The 15,164-nt window shown below is 40.9% G+C and overlaps 8 protein-coding genes across 8 annotated transcripts; 3 read left to right on the top strand and 5 right to left on the bottom strand.

Annotated features, from left to right (window-relative positions):
- The first annotated feature begins 371 nt into the window (after window positions 1-371).
- On the top strand, window positions 372-1,647 carry BATDEDRAFT_36834 (uncharacterized protein). The gene has a single exon (XM_006678002.1). The coding sequence runs from the start codon at window positions 495-497 to the stop codon at window positions 1,545-1,547; it is 1,053 nt and encodes a 350-aa protein (XP_006678065.1). The 5' UTR covers window positions 372-494; the 3' UTR covers window positions 1,548-1,647.
- Window positions 1,648-1,750: 103 nt separating this feature from the next.
- BATDEDRAFT_87489 (uncharacterized protein) lies at window positions 1,751-2,379 on the bottom strand (the record flags this gene model as incomplete). The annotated part of the gene is made up of 3 exons (XM_006678070.1): window positions 1,751-1,977; window positions 2,091-2,184; window positions 2,343-2,379. The coding sequence occupies 3 exons, from the start codon at window positions 2,377-2,379 to the stop codon at window positions 1,791-1,793; spliced, it is 318 nt and encodes a 105-aa protein (XP_006678133.1). The 3' UTR covers window positions 1,751-1,790.
- A 118-nt stretch (window positions 2,380-2,497) lies between these two features.
- BATDEDRAFT_87699 (uncharacterized protein) lies at window positions 2,498-2,935 on the top strand (the record flags this gene model as incomplete). Its single annotated transcript, XM_006678175.1, has 1 exon — window positions 2,498-2,935. One exon carries the CDS (start codon window positions 2,498-2,500, stop codon window positions 2,933-2,935), a length of 438 nt encoding a protein of 145 aa, XP_006678238.1.
- A 195-nt stretch (window positions 2,936-3,130) lies between these two features.
- BATDEDRAFT_87488 (uncharacterized protein) lies at window positions 3,131-5,492 on the bottom strand. The gene is made up of 2 exons (XM_006678069.1): window positions 3,537-5,492; window positions 3,131-3,399 (listed from the first exon to the last, which is right to left on the bottom strand). Exons 1-2 carry the CDS (start codon window positions 5,343-5,345, stop codon window positions 3,394-3,396), a joined length of 1,815 nt encoding a protein of 604 aa, XP_006678132.1. The 5' UTR covers window positions 5,346-5,492; the 3' UTR covers window positions 3,131-3,393.
- Window positions 5,493-6,309: 817 nt separating this feature from the next.
- BATDEDRAFT_24047 (uncharacterized protein) lies at window positions 6,310-8,642 on the bottom strand (the record flags this gene model as incomplete). The annotated part of the gene is made up of 2 exons (XM_006677834.1): window positions 6,310-8,465; window positions 8,600-8,642. 2 exons carry the CDS (start codon window positions 8,640-8,642, stop codon window positions 6,310-6,312), a joined length of 2,199 nt encoding a protein of 732 aa, XP_006677897.1.
- A 533-nt stretch (window positions 8,643-9,175) lies between these two features.
- Window positions 9,176-10,303, top strand: BATDEDRAFT_87700 (uncharacterized protein; the record flags this gene model as incomplete). Its single annotated transcript, XM_006678174.1, has 3 exons — window positions 9,176-9,493; window positions 9,624-9,811; window positions 9,919-10,303. The coding sequence occupies 3 exons, from the start codon at window positions 9,176-9,178 to the stop codon at window positions 10,301-10,303; spliced, it is 891 nt and encodes a 296-aa protein (XP_006678237.1).
- Window positions 10,304-10,583: 280 nt separating this feature from the next.
- Window positions 10,584-12,005, bottom strand: BATDEDRAFT_87861 (uncharacterized protein; the record flags this gene model as incomplete). The annotated part of the gene is made up of 1 exon (XM_006678068.1): window positions 10,584-12,005. One exon carries the CDS (start codon window positions 12,003-12,005, stop codon window positions 10,584-10,586), a length of 1,422 nt encoding a protein of 473 aa, XP_006678131.1.
- A 73-nt stretch (window positions 12,006-12,078) lies between these two features.
- BATDEDRAFT_87487 (uncharacterized protein) lies at window positions 12,079-15,081 on the bottom strand. Its single transcript, XM_006678067.1, has 2 exons — window positions 14,902-15,081; window positions 12,079-14,661 (listed from the first exon to the last, which is right to left on the bottom strand). The coding sequence occupies exons 1-2, from the start codon at window positions 14,984-14,986 to the stop codon at window positions 12,239-12,241; spliced, it is 2,508 nt and encodes an 835-aa protein (XP_006678130.1). The 5' UTR covers window positions 14,987-15,081; the 3' UTR covers window positions 12,079-12,238.
- Between the last annotated feature and the right edge of the window lie 83 nt (window positions 15,082-15,164).

The raw sequence follows: 15,164 nt of genomic DNA, 5'->3' as shown, positions 1-15,164 counted from the left end.
TCATGCGTTGGTTCTGGGCTATTTGGTTTGATCAAGACAACATTTATCTTTCTCCTGGTCGCCGTGAATATCTTGAACACAAATTTAAAACTGTCAAGGCACTCAACTGTCTCAACCATTTTATCAAGCCTTTTGTCAAGATACCTTACTACGTCTATGTTGGTGCTCAGAAACATGCTGCTATTCCTTCATTTGCTCTTGATAACGACGTCGAAGCCGATGTGACTACTTCCAATACAGTTCGTAGTCAAGATGATGTATCTGATGCATCTGGTGACGAATTTGACGATGAGGTGATCAGAGATTCCATTCCAAAAGTTGCTCCTATTGCTATTCCTCCTCCCTCTGTCACTGCCATGGCCACTGTTTCTGCTGATCACGTTCACGGACAAGGCTTTAAATGGAGACAACCATTTGATCCTAAACTGCTCGATAGCTTTTCTACTTACATTTATGCATTCACATGGGAAGATCCTCGTGTAGACTTGGAATATATGAACATTAAACCCACTGATCACATGTTTGTGATTAGCTCTGGTGGTTGCAACGTCCTGGAGTATGCCGCCAAAGTTGGACCTGAACGTATTCACTGTGTTGATCTAAATCCCTGCCAAAATCACATGCTTGAGCTTAAGCTTGCCGGACTTTCATCCATGTCATACGAAGACTTTTGGCTCTTGTTTGGAGAAGGCTACATTCCCAAATTTTCTACTCTTTTGGATACACATTTATCTCCTCATCTTTCTCCATACGCATATCATTTTTGGAAACAAACATCTGGTTTCTCCAATCTATTTAAAACTGGTTGCTCTGGTCTTGCCATCCGTGTCTTTCAATTTGTGATTCGTGTTCGTGGCCTTCGTCCCGTTGTTGAGCGCATGTGCAGCGCACCTACTCTTGAAGAGCAAAACCGTATTTGGCTTGAAGAGCTTCGTCCTCACCTATTGAGCAAATGGCTTATTCGCATTCTTAACAATGACCGATTTCTTTGGGGAGCTCTCGGTGTTCCACCAGCACAGATGCAGATGCTGTTGCAGGAAGGTTCTGCCCACGAATATTGTGTCAACACTCTTGATCCCGTAGTAGCCAAATCTCATCTAGGAGACGACAATTACTTTTATTACATGCCCTTGATGCTCAAGTACAACCCTAACGCCAAGGGAAATCCTGCCTATCTTACAGAAGAAGGCTTTAACATTCTTCGTTCCGAGCCTCATCGTCTTGATGCTATCAAGATTCACACCGACTACATCAACAATGTACTCAATAACCAAGTTGCTGATAATGAGTTGACCAAGGTTATTCTTATGGATCATTTAGATTGGTTTTCTCACGAAGATGCCAAGACCGAGATTGAAACCGTGCATAAGAAAATGGCTCAAGGCGGCTTTGTCTATTGGCGTTCGGCCGGCAAACACCCATGGTACAACGAGATATTTGCTGCTACTGGATTTGAGGTCATTAAATGCCAAGTTCGCGAGGGCGACAATATGTACATTGATCGTGTTAACATGTACGCTAGTTTCTGGAGTGGTCGCAAGCTTTAGATAGTTTGATAGGTCTAAAAATGCTTGGTGTGTATGGGTCAGTTTTCTTAAAATGGTCAATTCTTTTTACCAATAAATAAAACATGTCTTTTTACTTTAATGCACATGCATTGCTGCTGATTGCATTTATTAATAATCTCGAGTGCTAGCAATGTATCTGCCACGCTAATTCCACGTATTTAGAGTGTAAAATCTGGACCTCGTTTGTGTAAAAAGCGTCATCATTCAACCAGCAGTATTGAGTCATACTCCATTGATTTGTTGATACCACTTGTTTCCATAGTATGTAGCAGTTCCAAGACCAAGAACACCAAGAACAATAGGAACAGGTTTTCCTTTGATTGCTCTAGGAGTCATGGCAGCACTTAGTACTGCCGAAGTCGTAGTAGCCACCTCAATTCCGTATGGCTTGTTTTCCTTGATCAAATATCTAATAACCAAAATTCATATGTACAGATGGATGTTACCCTTGACAGATTCATGTCGGCAATCTATTATCAACTGCTCACTAAAGTGTAATTAATATGAGCAAGATTGAAATACCCTGCACCAGCCATCAAGGCACCAAATCCTAGTCCAGCAACGAGTGATGGGATTGAACGGCCTTTTATATATCCAGCAGTTCCGCCAATGGCACCTATATTGGTTGAACGATCCAGTATCAAATGTAATGCATGGCATGAGTTGAATATCCTGGATCTGATCACTGGTTTGGCAATATAAAAGCACTTGGTGATAGAGACGAGGGAAATAAAAGACGGTATAATAACCAATTGAATTCAATCCATTGCTTACAGATGCCAGCCATAGAGAATGCAATATGCGATGACATTTGAACGAGTGTTGCAGCTGGTGATAACAGTTGCAATTTTTCATTTTATCTCCATTTTCATTATCTATTTGGCCAAATGCTACTTCAAGATCGTATCTATCATACAATCAATCCATACATGACCCAAGCCAGCATCCATCTGTCACAGTCTCGCACTCTGACTGATATTCAATCTTATACTGGCATCAACAAGGTCCATCTGGCTCTGGCTGCATATCTTATCCTCTCGTTTCTGCTTTTCCTTGACCCATTCCATATCGGAGCCCCATTTGCTGCAAATATCATTGCATTAGCATATCCGATCCACGCTTCTCTCCGTGCATCCATCAACAACAATCTCGACTTGTTGAAGCTCTGGGTGTTGTACTTTAGTGTGTACGGTGTAGTGACAGGTCTAGTAGACATTGTTGGCCGAGTATATATTCCATACTACTTTGTGTTCAAGTCGGCATTGTTGGTATCGCTATATTGGTCACATTCCTATGCACTCAAAGAAATCTACTCACTGGTTGTTGTTCCCAGCCTAACTGATATCTATCTTGACAAAAAACAGTAATACTGGTAAATATTCTTGATCCATTTGATGCCATTTTAAAATAAACTACCTCTTGCACTGATTGTGTATAGACTACCACATACTGTACTACAATGATATGGTGGAATCTATTGTAACCTTTAATTACACGTTTACAGTACTTGGTATGTTTGGGTTCTAAAACATACGTTGTAAACACTTTGGATTTTATTTATTCCATACCATTTCATTTATATGGGCAATTTAGGATTCAGATGCGTGAACCCTACAGAGAATTTCAAAACAGTAATGCTATGGCAACACTTTACCGTTGTATTCAAAATGAGAATGATGGCAATCAGGTTTAAATCTGGCAAGCAGACCAGTAGTTTTGACCACACTCGGTTGATTTAAATATGTGATATTGTGTTTAAAATATGCTATGATTAAAGGGAAAATAAAAGTGTGTTCAGAACCGCCAGATAGTAATGCATCAAGAGCTATTTCTACAGTATGTGTAATGTAAAGGATTGAAATGTCAGGGTTAGCCCACGGGTATGGCATGTCAATTACAATCGAGGTTTATACAGATCTTGAGTATGCCTCATTGTAGCCGAATCATTTTCGTCTAAAAATAACTTACATATCTGTCCCAAATGTCACCCGTACCCCATGCGTTTTCGCTTGTTATATTGTCCAATTCGTTGGGTTTGAATCCAATTAGGATTGTCCCTATCAACGGACAAATGATGATTGGCTTGGTCAAGTTTTCAGATCCAAGAGGTCCCGTTAAAACTCTAACTAAATCTTCTGGGTTTCCAGCTCGAACTCTAGCCAGTTCCTCACTAGTTAGAATATCCGTCCTAGTAAGCAGTGTCAGATACTCTTTAGGATCCAATAGATGCAATAGTGGTCGAATCTCTTTTGATGTGAGTTCTTTTGGCATGATTTCAATGTCAGCGTGAACAGTTTTGCTGTGAAGGATATCAAGCATGAGTTGGGATTTAGGATCGGCTTCGTTGTGAAAGTACAAGTACTTGGATTTTCGTGGAAGGGGAATATTTGGAGCGAGTACTTTTGGTTTGGGTTGAACGGATTCCAATGGTGGTGGTAGAGATGTTTCAGACACAGGCGACGAAGGAGAAATCGACAGTTTTGATGCAGTTCCGCGTAGCCGAGGCATTCCTGTGGGAGTTCCTGACGCAGAAACTGTGTTGTTTTCTGATACCGGACTAGTCAGTACCGTTTGTCTTAGTCCAAGGATGGTTTGTTGAACTGATCGTCTTGATTGAACTTGCACTGTATTCACTTCATCCTTTGCCCATCCATCATTGCACAGAATTTCATTGAGTTGGTCAAAGTTTTTTCCAACAACAATACTTCCGTTGATGGGACACACCACAATTGGACGCGCTAAATGTGCTAGTCCGTTCTGTCCAGATAAAAGTGCAGCAAGAATATTCACATCACCTTGTCGGATCTTTTGTAAATCAGTTGAGGGTATCACTGTGTCAAAATTCTTGCATAATGTATGCCGTTCACTTTCGCTCATATTGTGCTGCATCATTTTGATTTCGCGTTGATCGAGTGGACCGACAATAATCTTGTACTGTTCAGATGGTACTGCATCAGCAATCATATCACACATATCATTTGAATCTGCATCTGAAATGTCACAGTAAATGATGTATTTGACTTTGCTAACCATGCTGGTCTTTGCGACAGAATGAATGGAGATATTTCCTGTGATGGTGCTTTTGAACGAATCAAGTCGAGCTAATGTCGGGCAAGGAGATGTGACAGATGACGACTGTGAATACTGATTTGATAAACTAGTAGAATCTCGATCTTGTACTTTCCATCCTTGCTCTCTCAACAACGATCGAATTTCGTCAATCTTGTTGCCAATGATGAGTGTACTGGTGATGGGACAGACCAGAATTGGAAAATTAAGGTGAGCAAGCCCACTATCCCCAGATAAAAGCTGGGAAAGAATATGTGTGTTTCCTTGAGTAATGCAAGCCAAATCTTCCTTGCTTAATACAGTGTTAGCATTTCGACAAAGCGATGGACGATCGACTGGGTCAAGCAGGCACTGTAGCATATTGACATCGCGTGGTAAAAGCGGATCAGACACAATCCGATACTCATGAGCAGAAAGCAGATTTTGAACAGTCTCGTAAACACTCATACTCGTTAAATCAGATGGATCGATATACAAAAGATACATGTTTTCAGTAAACTTGGGTTTGAGGATAGACAATCGATGGCGATTGGTCATGGAATTGCTCGAGGGACGATGGTAAAAAAATGCTTTTTGTTGGCTGCCAAATCTCTGCCCATCGATTGGAGATACTGGCTCATCATCTGTTGTAGTAAAACTATCCTGACTAGTCGGATTTGGATGGGTGGGTTGGTCATGTTGTGGCCTATTAATTATACTGACTCGCATAGTATCTGTATCTAGCGTGTTGCTGGTACTGCCAATAATACTGCTATCGCTACTATTGCTTTTCACTGACTGATGAAATTGGTTTAGAAGATGCTAGCAAAATATCCTTGCCTTTATATTCGCTGCACAGAAATAGCTTGATGCGCTTATTGAAAGTAATAAAAGTTGATTCAAATGGTTTTAACAAGCAATACACTTTTAAATTATTACTGCAGATGATTGTAATGGCAAGGATGAGAATAGATCAACCTTGTCAATTATATCCAGTTTGTTCATTTTGAAACTTGTCATGTGTAAGTGTTTTACAGTTGTATCCACGTAAACTAGAACACGGAATAAAAGCTCTCATATATAATAAATGACCAGTCTAATGTTTGATTGGTGTCAGTTCACATCACATTTACTGAGCATTCTTTTCTAACCTGTTTAGCTGATTGGGGTTTCTCCATGCTTGTTATTGCACAAAAAATAAACGAGTACTCAAGCAGTGTTCACATTACAGCACTAATAAATCACACATTCTCGACATCTCTTCAACCTCCAACTCTTTAAATGAAGATTAAAAGTGAGCATTGGGTGAGTATCATGGAAACAACTGTTGCATTAGCGGGACGTGCAATCTCTGCTTTCTTGAACTAGAGCGCAAACATATCTGAAACTTTAGTCTGTATTGGTGCGAGTAAGGAAATTTAAATAGTAGATTGGCCATAGGTCTATACAAGTATTTTGGTAATACAACAAGACGCGTAGAATTACATTTTCGAATATTTTATTCACCAGGATTGTATTGCATACATCTTTTTAAAAATATTCAAGCAGGCTCAATATCAATAGACAGAATAGGATACAGCTTGCAACATGCAAATATTCATCAGTACAACCCCAGAAAACTGGTTTAATTCATACACGTCATACTTTTCAGTCCATCCATTCAAAAAATTGTGCTTCAAAAGCATTGCAGATTTTACTCTATGAATTCTGATTCTTCAGGAATAATTTCCCGTTTGAATACTATACCAGAACTCGGTGTATTTGGCAGATATGGTTCATGATCAAGTCCTGAGTTTAGTATGCTTTTTTCAAATACTGGAGTAGAGGTTGGAGTCATTTGTGATGTGGATCGACTTTTACTCATGCTGTCATCTTTCGCTCCCGAGACACATTCAAGGCTATCTGTAGTAGTTTCACCCACTGCATAAGTTGGTACAAGTGGCATCGCAGTAGAGGAAGCGTAAATAGGCAATGAGGCTGCATTAGCAATGCTGTTTTTGGTAGTAGCAATTGCAGATTGAAAGGATTTGAGCCAGCTTTGGCGAGATAACGGATCAGTTGGCTTTCCCAAATCTTGAATTTCACTGGTGTTTCTATTTTGATCTTTGTTTGATACATCCAAGATTTGCATGGGTACGGAACTACCCGTAACATCAGTATTTTTAGATTGTAGTGGCCGTTGAATGATGGGTGTGGACTGTAGTTCATTGATATCATTCCATCTCAGTCCAAGCATGCTATCTCTTTGACGAAGCTGCTTTAAATTTTCAGATCGAGGGGGCTGATCTCTATCCTCATTTTCAAACCATCCAAGTTTAGGTGTGTCAGACGAGTCAGCAAACAGAGATTCGCGCTGGACAAACTTGGTATCCACAGCCAGGCTTGAAGCCTTGAGCCAAGACGCAGTTTGGGAAAATAGAGAGCTGGCCATTCCAGTCATAGTTTTTGGTTGATTTTGTTTTGAAATTGTGCCCTGCGGAGATGAGGTATTTTGGTTCTTGTATAGATTTCCAGCTGGATTATTCAATTCAAAGGATTTTTGCGAGAGTGGTCCAATATCAACATCTGATTTTTGACTGTCATTATCCTTGAAATTTGTATCCTTGAGTCGATTTGACTCTGTATCAATGGCAAAGGGCTGGTGAGATGAAAGAGTATGTGATGCATTGCCGTCTCCAGCAAGATAGCTTACAATGGGACGAGAAGGCGAGTAAACATCATCGTCACTGTCAATATCCTCAATATCAAACAAATCAATCTGATCATGGTACTCGGTATCATAAGTAGGGTCATGCCCAACGTTTGGACGTGAATGGTAGTATTTGAAATGCATATCATGGTGACGTTGCATTTTCAGCCTAATTTTTTCCTCTTGAGCGGCATCTGCCAACTTGGCATCTACTTGTGCAAGCTCCCACCCATGCGATATCTTGCGTCGAACAGATCGCATACCCTGAAATGCACCATTGTCCAATTGAAATCGCCACCATGCAAAATGATCCCCCTTGACATCGCGGTCTTGTGGAGGCATATCAACATCAGAGTCATACTCGGAATCTTGGTCCCAACTGCGCTCAACATATTCCATAGGCCAAAAGTCTTGCCATTTGAGCGGTGGGCGTGGATTAATGGAGTAAGAACTACCGATTTCTGGAACGGCCTGTTGGATTGCAAGTAGCTCAGTTTGTGACTGCCATATGACTTTTTCGGCATTGTTTAATACAAACTGGAGTGAAATGTCCAGTGCGTCGTGAAGAGAAATCAAATCCTTTTGATATTTGAAATTCATTTGACGAGCAACAGTGAGTTCATCTGAAATATCATCATATGTGATCTCGCTGTCATTGTCCTGTGCTAGACAATCTAGGTTTTGAAATGATGGATGACGGGCGAGAACATGGCGTTGGGTAAATGGAACAGGCTGCCAAGATTTTCGACGAGATGTTTGTGCGAGTCTAAACGAAGAAAAGAATGAACTTTTGTTTGGAACAGCCTGGCGGCTAGCATCAATGCTCTGTTGCGGTAAATTAGTATTTACTTCAGCATCAAGGATTGGAGAAAGTGGATAGCGCCCAGGTAAACCAACTTCTGATATCCGAGTGACATCGTCAATATCAGCACCAGATGAATTTGGTTTAAACAAGTCTACATTTAATGCAGAAAGTTGATGGTCTTTGGTCTGCAGTGTTAGTTTTGTGCGCATACGATCAATCTCCAATTTCGAGTTGGCGAGTTCTCGCTCAAGCTGCTTACGAGCCTCTAGTTGCTCAGCCAAAAAGTCTTGGGTAGTAACCAGTTGGTCTTCAAGAGCCCACATTCTTGAAACAGCAGCCGGATCCAGATCTTGTACTGTAGTACATGCATGGTAGAAGTATGGATTCGAATGTTAATAAGCAGATTGTGGCGTTAATGAGAGGATGTTGTATGAGTCCATATCTTTTTGATGCAGTGGAATAGTAAACGAAATAGGCATAGTGACATACTGCTGGACATGTTTGTATAAACAGATAATCGTCTACCATTCATTTTAATGGTTAATTTTGGGTAATCTGATTACTATTAGTCGAGATTTGCAGTCAAGCAAACCCACATGTTTTTAGAAAGCGACAATCCCACTCATTTAGTTTGAGTCCTAGTCTTGCACGTTTAATGCCGCACTAAATTCACATTAAACGACTGCATTATACACCAAATATTTCATTACTAGCAAGTGGTTCATTTATTAACATATGTTGCACTCCTATTGACCCTAATGCAGTGTTCATTCATGACGATTTCAATACCATATCTTATAGCCATTCAAAAATACGAGCTGGAATTTTCAAAACCTCAATACTGCATGAAATCAAGCAATCTTAATTGCTATTGCATCAAGGCAGTATGGCTACAACCTCGCATGTTCAACCACGCTCAATTTATTCGCGATACACCTTCGCGCTCTAATCAATTCCATTTCAATTCAAACATTTATCATAGACTAGCAATGTAGTGCTCATATATAAGTGCCCATTTACAATGCCATTAAACCTTGAAAACAATAAGAGACTCTCAAAAACACTATGGATGATTCTGAATTTACAGACTCGGACACAACGGGCCAAGCCATGTTCCTGCGGCCATCCTCAGTATCCAAACTGTGTATTTCCAAACCACACCATCATGGTTCATTTACAAGGAAACTGCTTAGTCATGATAAATCCACTTTAGCTTGCTATTTAATTGGTATTATCTTGGCTACGGGTCTGATTGGATCGGCTATATTTGCTACTGTGGTTTTTGGATTCGGAGTAGGTTCTACACATCTTGCAAAACCTGACCCTGACTTTTATCGTCCAAACCAAGGGCAGGTGCTACTACTTGGAGATTCGCTTACTCAGGTATACGTATAGTTTTTAAAAATAATCATTTGAAAAGTCAATGGGTTTTTAAACACCACTCGAAAACTTTAATGACTTGCAGCACCAGGTTCATGGTGGAAACTTACAAGGCAGTTTTATTATATTTTAGAAAGGAATGGTTCAAAACGGCTGGGTGTCAAGACTAGCACAAGGCTATGTTTGTCAGCATGACGTACTTGAACGAGGGTATGGCGGATACAACTCTCGTCAATGGGTAGATCTAGTCGATCCAGTCATACGCGATTCGGTAACGCCAGGAACATTGCCTGCATTAATCACCATTCTCTTGGGTACAAAGTAAGATTTTAGCACAATGCCAATTAGACTTTTTCTAGATGAAAGAACTTAGACTTTTTCTGTTTAAATCCAAGTGATGCATACACTATCACTGCTAGTGAATTTAGATCCAACATGATGACAATTATTTCCAATATCAAATCCAAATTTCCCTCGACACCTTTGGTACTATTTACGCCTCCTCCGCCTTTAGGTTCAAATATATTTGCTTCGCCAGACAAAGTATATCAGTTATACCAGATAACTCTTGATATTGGAGTATCAACAGCCTCGCATGTAATAGATCTATGGAAATCATTTTTCCCATTAGTTCAGACCGATTTTGTATTTTCAAGGGATTACAACTCGACAGTGATTCAAGACCTACTTTTGCCTGATGGCGTCCATTTATCCATTTCTGGAAATTCAATAGTTTATACATCACTGTATAATTTTTTGAATGCTACGTTTCCCAATCTTGTTCCTGGTAAATATAGTTATTTGCTGAATTAGATTGATACTGTCCAGTCTATAGTCGCGTTGAGCTTTAGTTGCAATATGTGTGCAGTCATTGAAGCGTTTTAATCTAGATACTCGGGCATTTGAAATACATTTTATTTATATAAAGCTCGATTTAATTTTGATGTCAGTCTAGATTACTCGATACTAAACTGGCATTATGACTTTACTGATATAGAGCCATATATTTCAGACCAAATAAAAATTGTATACCCGAGTTTATTAAAATACACCAGCCAATTGAGGTTGGCAAATATAGTTTTTTAAAATGAAATCAACTCCATTCCCACACTGAACTGGTACATCCCCGCTCCAGTTCAGTATCATTTTCATTTGTGGAAATACCCCTGTATTCCAAAGCAGTGTTTACATCATGATCAGTACCAAAACACTCATTACCTAGATCGCTATTTACCACATTCTCACTAGCACCAGTTTTGGATTCTTCAACATCATCCCGTAAAGCAGTATACATCATCCGAAACTTTTTTTTCAGTGCATTTTGTAAATGTTGATGATCGCTTATTATCCTATTGACCTGATTCGGATCTCGAGTATCGTTGCTTTTGTCAATATGTTCCCCAACAGATCGCTTACAGGGTGATTGCGAAGGTAGAAGCTGTTTGAGCTGTACGCCTTTCATTTCATCCAGCATGAGTTTCATTGTGCCTTGTGGAGTTCGCGGATATAGAGTAACATCCGTCCGACCCCGTGGCAACGATATATTGATTGTTGTAGTGGGTGAAGACTTTTTGGCGTGTGTAGATATTGGTCGAAGTTTGACTGCAGCAATGGACTGGGCTAACGTGGCTTTGAATGTAGACTCTGGACTGGTGATAGTGGATGTGCTGGTGCAAGGTGCTCTTATTGGTATAAAAGGATGACTTTGTGGTGGAGGAGGGGGAGGAGGAGGAGGAACAGTACTGACATTTTTAAGTTCAGCTTCAACAAGCATATCCGAGTCGCATGAATGTGCTACAGATTCACCAGCACGCAGTTTCAATTGCTGTTCCAATAAAGCTAATTTTTCCTCCAAAATGCGTATTCTTTCCGAGTCTTCCATAGAAGATCGACATGGTTGCTGTGGTTGGTCTTGATGATCCATAATGGTATCCTGTAAAGTGTAAGATGGCTGGCTCATTCCTTTCATATCCATCATGACCATGTCCGAATCAGTACGCTCAGCAGCAGAAGCAGCCCTCCCAAGCCGGGATCGCCTACGTACAGAACCATAAGATACAGGTGATATCAAGGAAAGTGATGATGGTCTTCCAACTGATGATTGGATACGAGCATGTTGAGGTTTGATCACTCTTCCTTCTCGGTGTTTGTTTCTTCTAGTGCGACTGGATAAGAGTGAATTAATTGTAGTATAGAACCCTTCGAATTTGTCTGAAATGGTTGTTAGTAGGGATGAAATGATTTGTGTTGGTGCTGTAGTGACTTCTAGAGCTGTTTCTGCTGTAGCAGTAGTAGACCCAAATCTAGTATTGGTGAATATAGGAACAGGCAATGCAGATGGCCGAGCAGGATTGAGTCCGAGTGGAGAAACGGACGAGTTTGAAACATAGCGCTGCTGCCGGTTGAAACTTGGCGTGACTGGAGAAATGCTGGAAAATATATGACCTCTTGCAAGGTTATCTCTGTCCACACCAACTCTGGGTGAATGAACTCTGCGACTCGAACTTGCAACCATTCTTGTTCAATTGGAAGAAATTTCAATTTGCATCTTCGTGTGAACAAGAATTTAACAAAACAGCATCAGGCTAACGATATCTCGACAAATTCATTCATTCAAAACAAATAATATTAGACATTTCAAAAATATGAGCATCACATTGCTATAAAACAAAGTTCAGTAAAATAACGGATTCAAACTCATCCGTCTAATCCATTCAGGACTCCAAAAAACAATGGTTCTCCATCAAATCACCGCACAGGCAAGATATCGCCATTCGGCACTTGCTGAGAAAAATATAAAATCATTGCTGTAGCATCGTCGTATCGACCAAGCATGGGAACAAACAACCCATGATCCTTGTACTGTCCTAGAAGTGGATCTACTTCCCGACGTACCAGTGCTTGAGCACAGTACGTCACAGCATCAAACAAGGGATTCATGGATGAGGTGTGGGATAAAGTTGACAATTCTGAAATGCAATCGCTGCTAGATGTGGTAGATTTTGCAGTGGTGAATGCATTCTGCTCAGTCGATGTCGATGTATGTGGTATGAGAGTGTGTGCTGGAGATGCTGGTAGAGGGCTTGCCGGAAACATTAGTGGTGGGAGAGCAGAAAATGAATTTCCCAAATCAGTAGTCGAGGAAAGTGTTAGACTGGGCAATTCGGTGGGTTCAAGGTCAATATTATAAACAGATGGAGTAAGCGTATTATCCAGGGTAGTACTTGCAGAGGGAGAGTGTATCGCAGTTGTTACATTTGACGTATTTGTAGTTGCAGGCTGGGATGGAGTAGGAGTAGCTACAGATTGAACTGCCTTGGTGATAAAGTCTAACACCTTGTCATTCTGTGCTGCTGGTGGGTATTGAATACACATGTGATCCCAAACACCATCTGTTGCTGCCACAAGAACATAGTCCATACCTGGTTCTAGTTTGATAAAGCGAATATCGGGAAGAGATGACAGAATGGCTGGTTCAATTTTAAACAGTAAATCACCCATGGTTGCAGTGAGGTTAAGAGTACGTCGATGTGAACAGCCAACTGCGCGAATTGATGATGAAAGTGGACGGAAAATGCGAGATCCGTTGAGCTCTGTATAAGGTTTCATACCTCTAATGCTGACTGGCTGAATATCTACAGACATAAAGCTGGTTCCTTGAGGATCGAGGAACTTTCCTCCATTCCCATGAATACGAGCAACTTTCTCGGGATGCATCATGTTGTGATCATCAGAGGCAAACAGCTGAATCCATTGAGATGTGCCCGATCCATTGCTGTTTTCGTTGGTTGCTGGATTTACTTTTCCCTGTTCCAAATTACTGTTGTTACCATGAGCTAACCAGGGAAATTTAGCTCCAATCACAGTGCGAGAGTCACCAACATTACAATTAACAATCCATTCCGTCATGACTATATTCACCACCATTGTACACCCATCATCAAGCGGCTTATTGTGAGGCATCATACCCGCATCCATCCATGCACGATATTCCGCCACTTTCATGGATGCATACTCTACATCCAATAACTTGAAAATGGCACAGATATCAGAAGAAAGCGAGGAGCGATGGTCAAGTTCAGACAAATCCCATTCGCGTGAGTCTAATAACAGCAAGAGATCATGGGCAAGACGAGATGCAAAAAACCGAGGTGCGGCAGCACCCCCATGCCCATCGGCAATAATAAAAACTTTGGCTCCGTTGGATGCCATAAGGGAGCGGGCCAGCCGCGGATAGTCTCCAGTTTCATTGTCATACGTAAAAGGCAAGGGCTGATCAGCCATGGCAGGGAAATGTACATCTTCAATATGGTCGTGCAATTTTGTTTGTGCACGAGTGTATGGATTTGAAATACGATATCCTTCTTGTGCAGCAACAGACCAAGTTAAATTGTGATGTAGTAATGGCTGAATGGTAGACTGGGAACTCTGTTCCCGCTGAGAATCCACAGTGGTTGAAGGTAAAAAAGTAGATGAAGAAGATGAAGAGTGAGCAGAAGAAAGTGAAATGTTGAAGGCCAAAGAGTGAGCGCTTGACGGATCTGTAGTGTCTGAGCACGGAGTTTCCTGCGACGGTCTCAAATCCGTGTGCAGTCCGGCATTTACATTTAAATTGAAAGGCATAGATATATCTTGCTGTTTCTCATCAATCTCCATTGTTTCAGACTGAAAAGGTGTTTCCTCGGAAACAAGCGCGGCAATTTTTTTAGATTCAACATGCAGATGGCTGTCATCAGCACAAGTGTCATCGTCCAGTGGCCTTTTCGAGTCAATGCGTGGAAGTGTTGGGGAAGGTGGACCAGTAGAATTGATCAGGATAGGATCTGGCTTCTTTTTGTTTTCATAGATAGTCTCTTCCTCTTCAATATCATCTTCCGGATCATGTTCTGCATCGTCCTGCTCTGCATCGTCCTGCTCCATAATAATATCGTGATCAAGAAACTCGACATTTGAAACAACACGTGATTTTCGAGAACGAAGAAATACAATTTCAGACCTTGAATCCAAACCAGGCGGCGAGTCCAGTTCGGTAGCTGCCGTTACTCTGGCATAGCTAGTTTCTGCAATCATATCAGCAATCGACTCTGTGGTTGCAATGTCCAGCATTGCTTCATTGGCTAATGTTTCTGATGCTGCTGCAGGTTTCTCAACGACAGAACCAGAGGCGATATCTGATATAGAGTCAAATGTAAGTTAAAGCTTATCAAACAAGTTATAGAGGTCCGAACAAAGTGCAAGCATTGGGATTTGTGAAATTGACAAGGCTGTAAAAGGGAACAAGGAACACGAACTGTGGCTCCAAGGTTTGATATGAGTATCAAGGAATGTGCAGTTTATACAGCAGAAAAAAGAATCTATTGGATATTTTCCAAAGCCAACATAGACAATGCTAGAAGTAGTGAATGAATTACCGTTGTGAGAGTCCTGCAATTCGCCAGTTCTAACTGCATTGCCAAGTTCACAAGGGACTGGACTGGAACTGCCGAGTTGATGCATGGCTGAAAGTATAGGTTGAAAGTGAGTTATGCTCACTGTTTTATATTAATAGTGATCGGTTTCCGACTTGATATAGCTGAACCAACAACTGAGAGTGAAGCCTAATCAGTACTAGTTAGTTTCGTTATAGTAAAGTCTAGACCACAGTAGAAATGGTATCATCAAAAGACACAGACAA

The sequence above is a fragment of the Batrachochytrium dendrobatidis genome (genome assembly GCF_000203795.2).
Source record: "Batrachochytrium dendrobatidis JAM81 unplaced genomic scaffold BATDEscaffold_4, whole genome shotgun sequence".
NCBI classification, from domain to species: Eukaryota; Fungi; Chytridiomycota; class Chytridiomycetes; order Rhizophydiales; genus Batrachochytrium; species Batrachochytrium dendrobatidis.
Note: the sequence above shows the minus strand (reverse complement) of the source record. Positions and strands in the feature narration are given on the sequence as shown.

Coding starts and splice junctions, on each gene's coding strand:
- BATDEDRAFT_87488 (XM_006678069.1), bottom strand. CDS start 5,345: ATGCGAGTCAGTATAATTAATAGGCCACAACATGACCAACCCACCCAT.
- BATDEDRAFT_87487 (XM_006678067.1), bottom strand. CDS start 14,986: ATGCATCAACTCGGCAGTTCCAGTCCAGTCCCTTGTGAACTTGGCAAT. Junction 14,662..14,901: donor ATTGCAGGACTCTCACAACG/GTAATTCATTCA, acceptor ACTCTATATCAG/ATATCGCCTCTGGTTCTGTC.
- BATDEDRAFT_36834 (XM_006678002.1), top strand. CDS start 495: ATGAACATTAAACCCACTGATCACATGTTTGTGATTAGCTCTGGTGGT.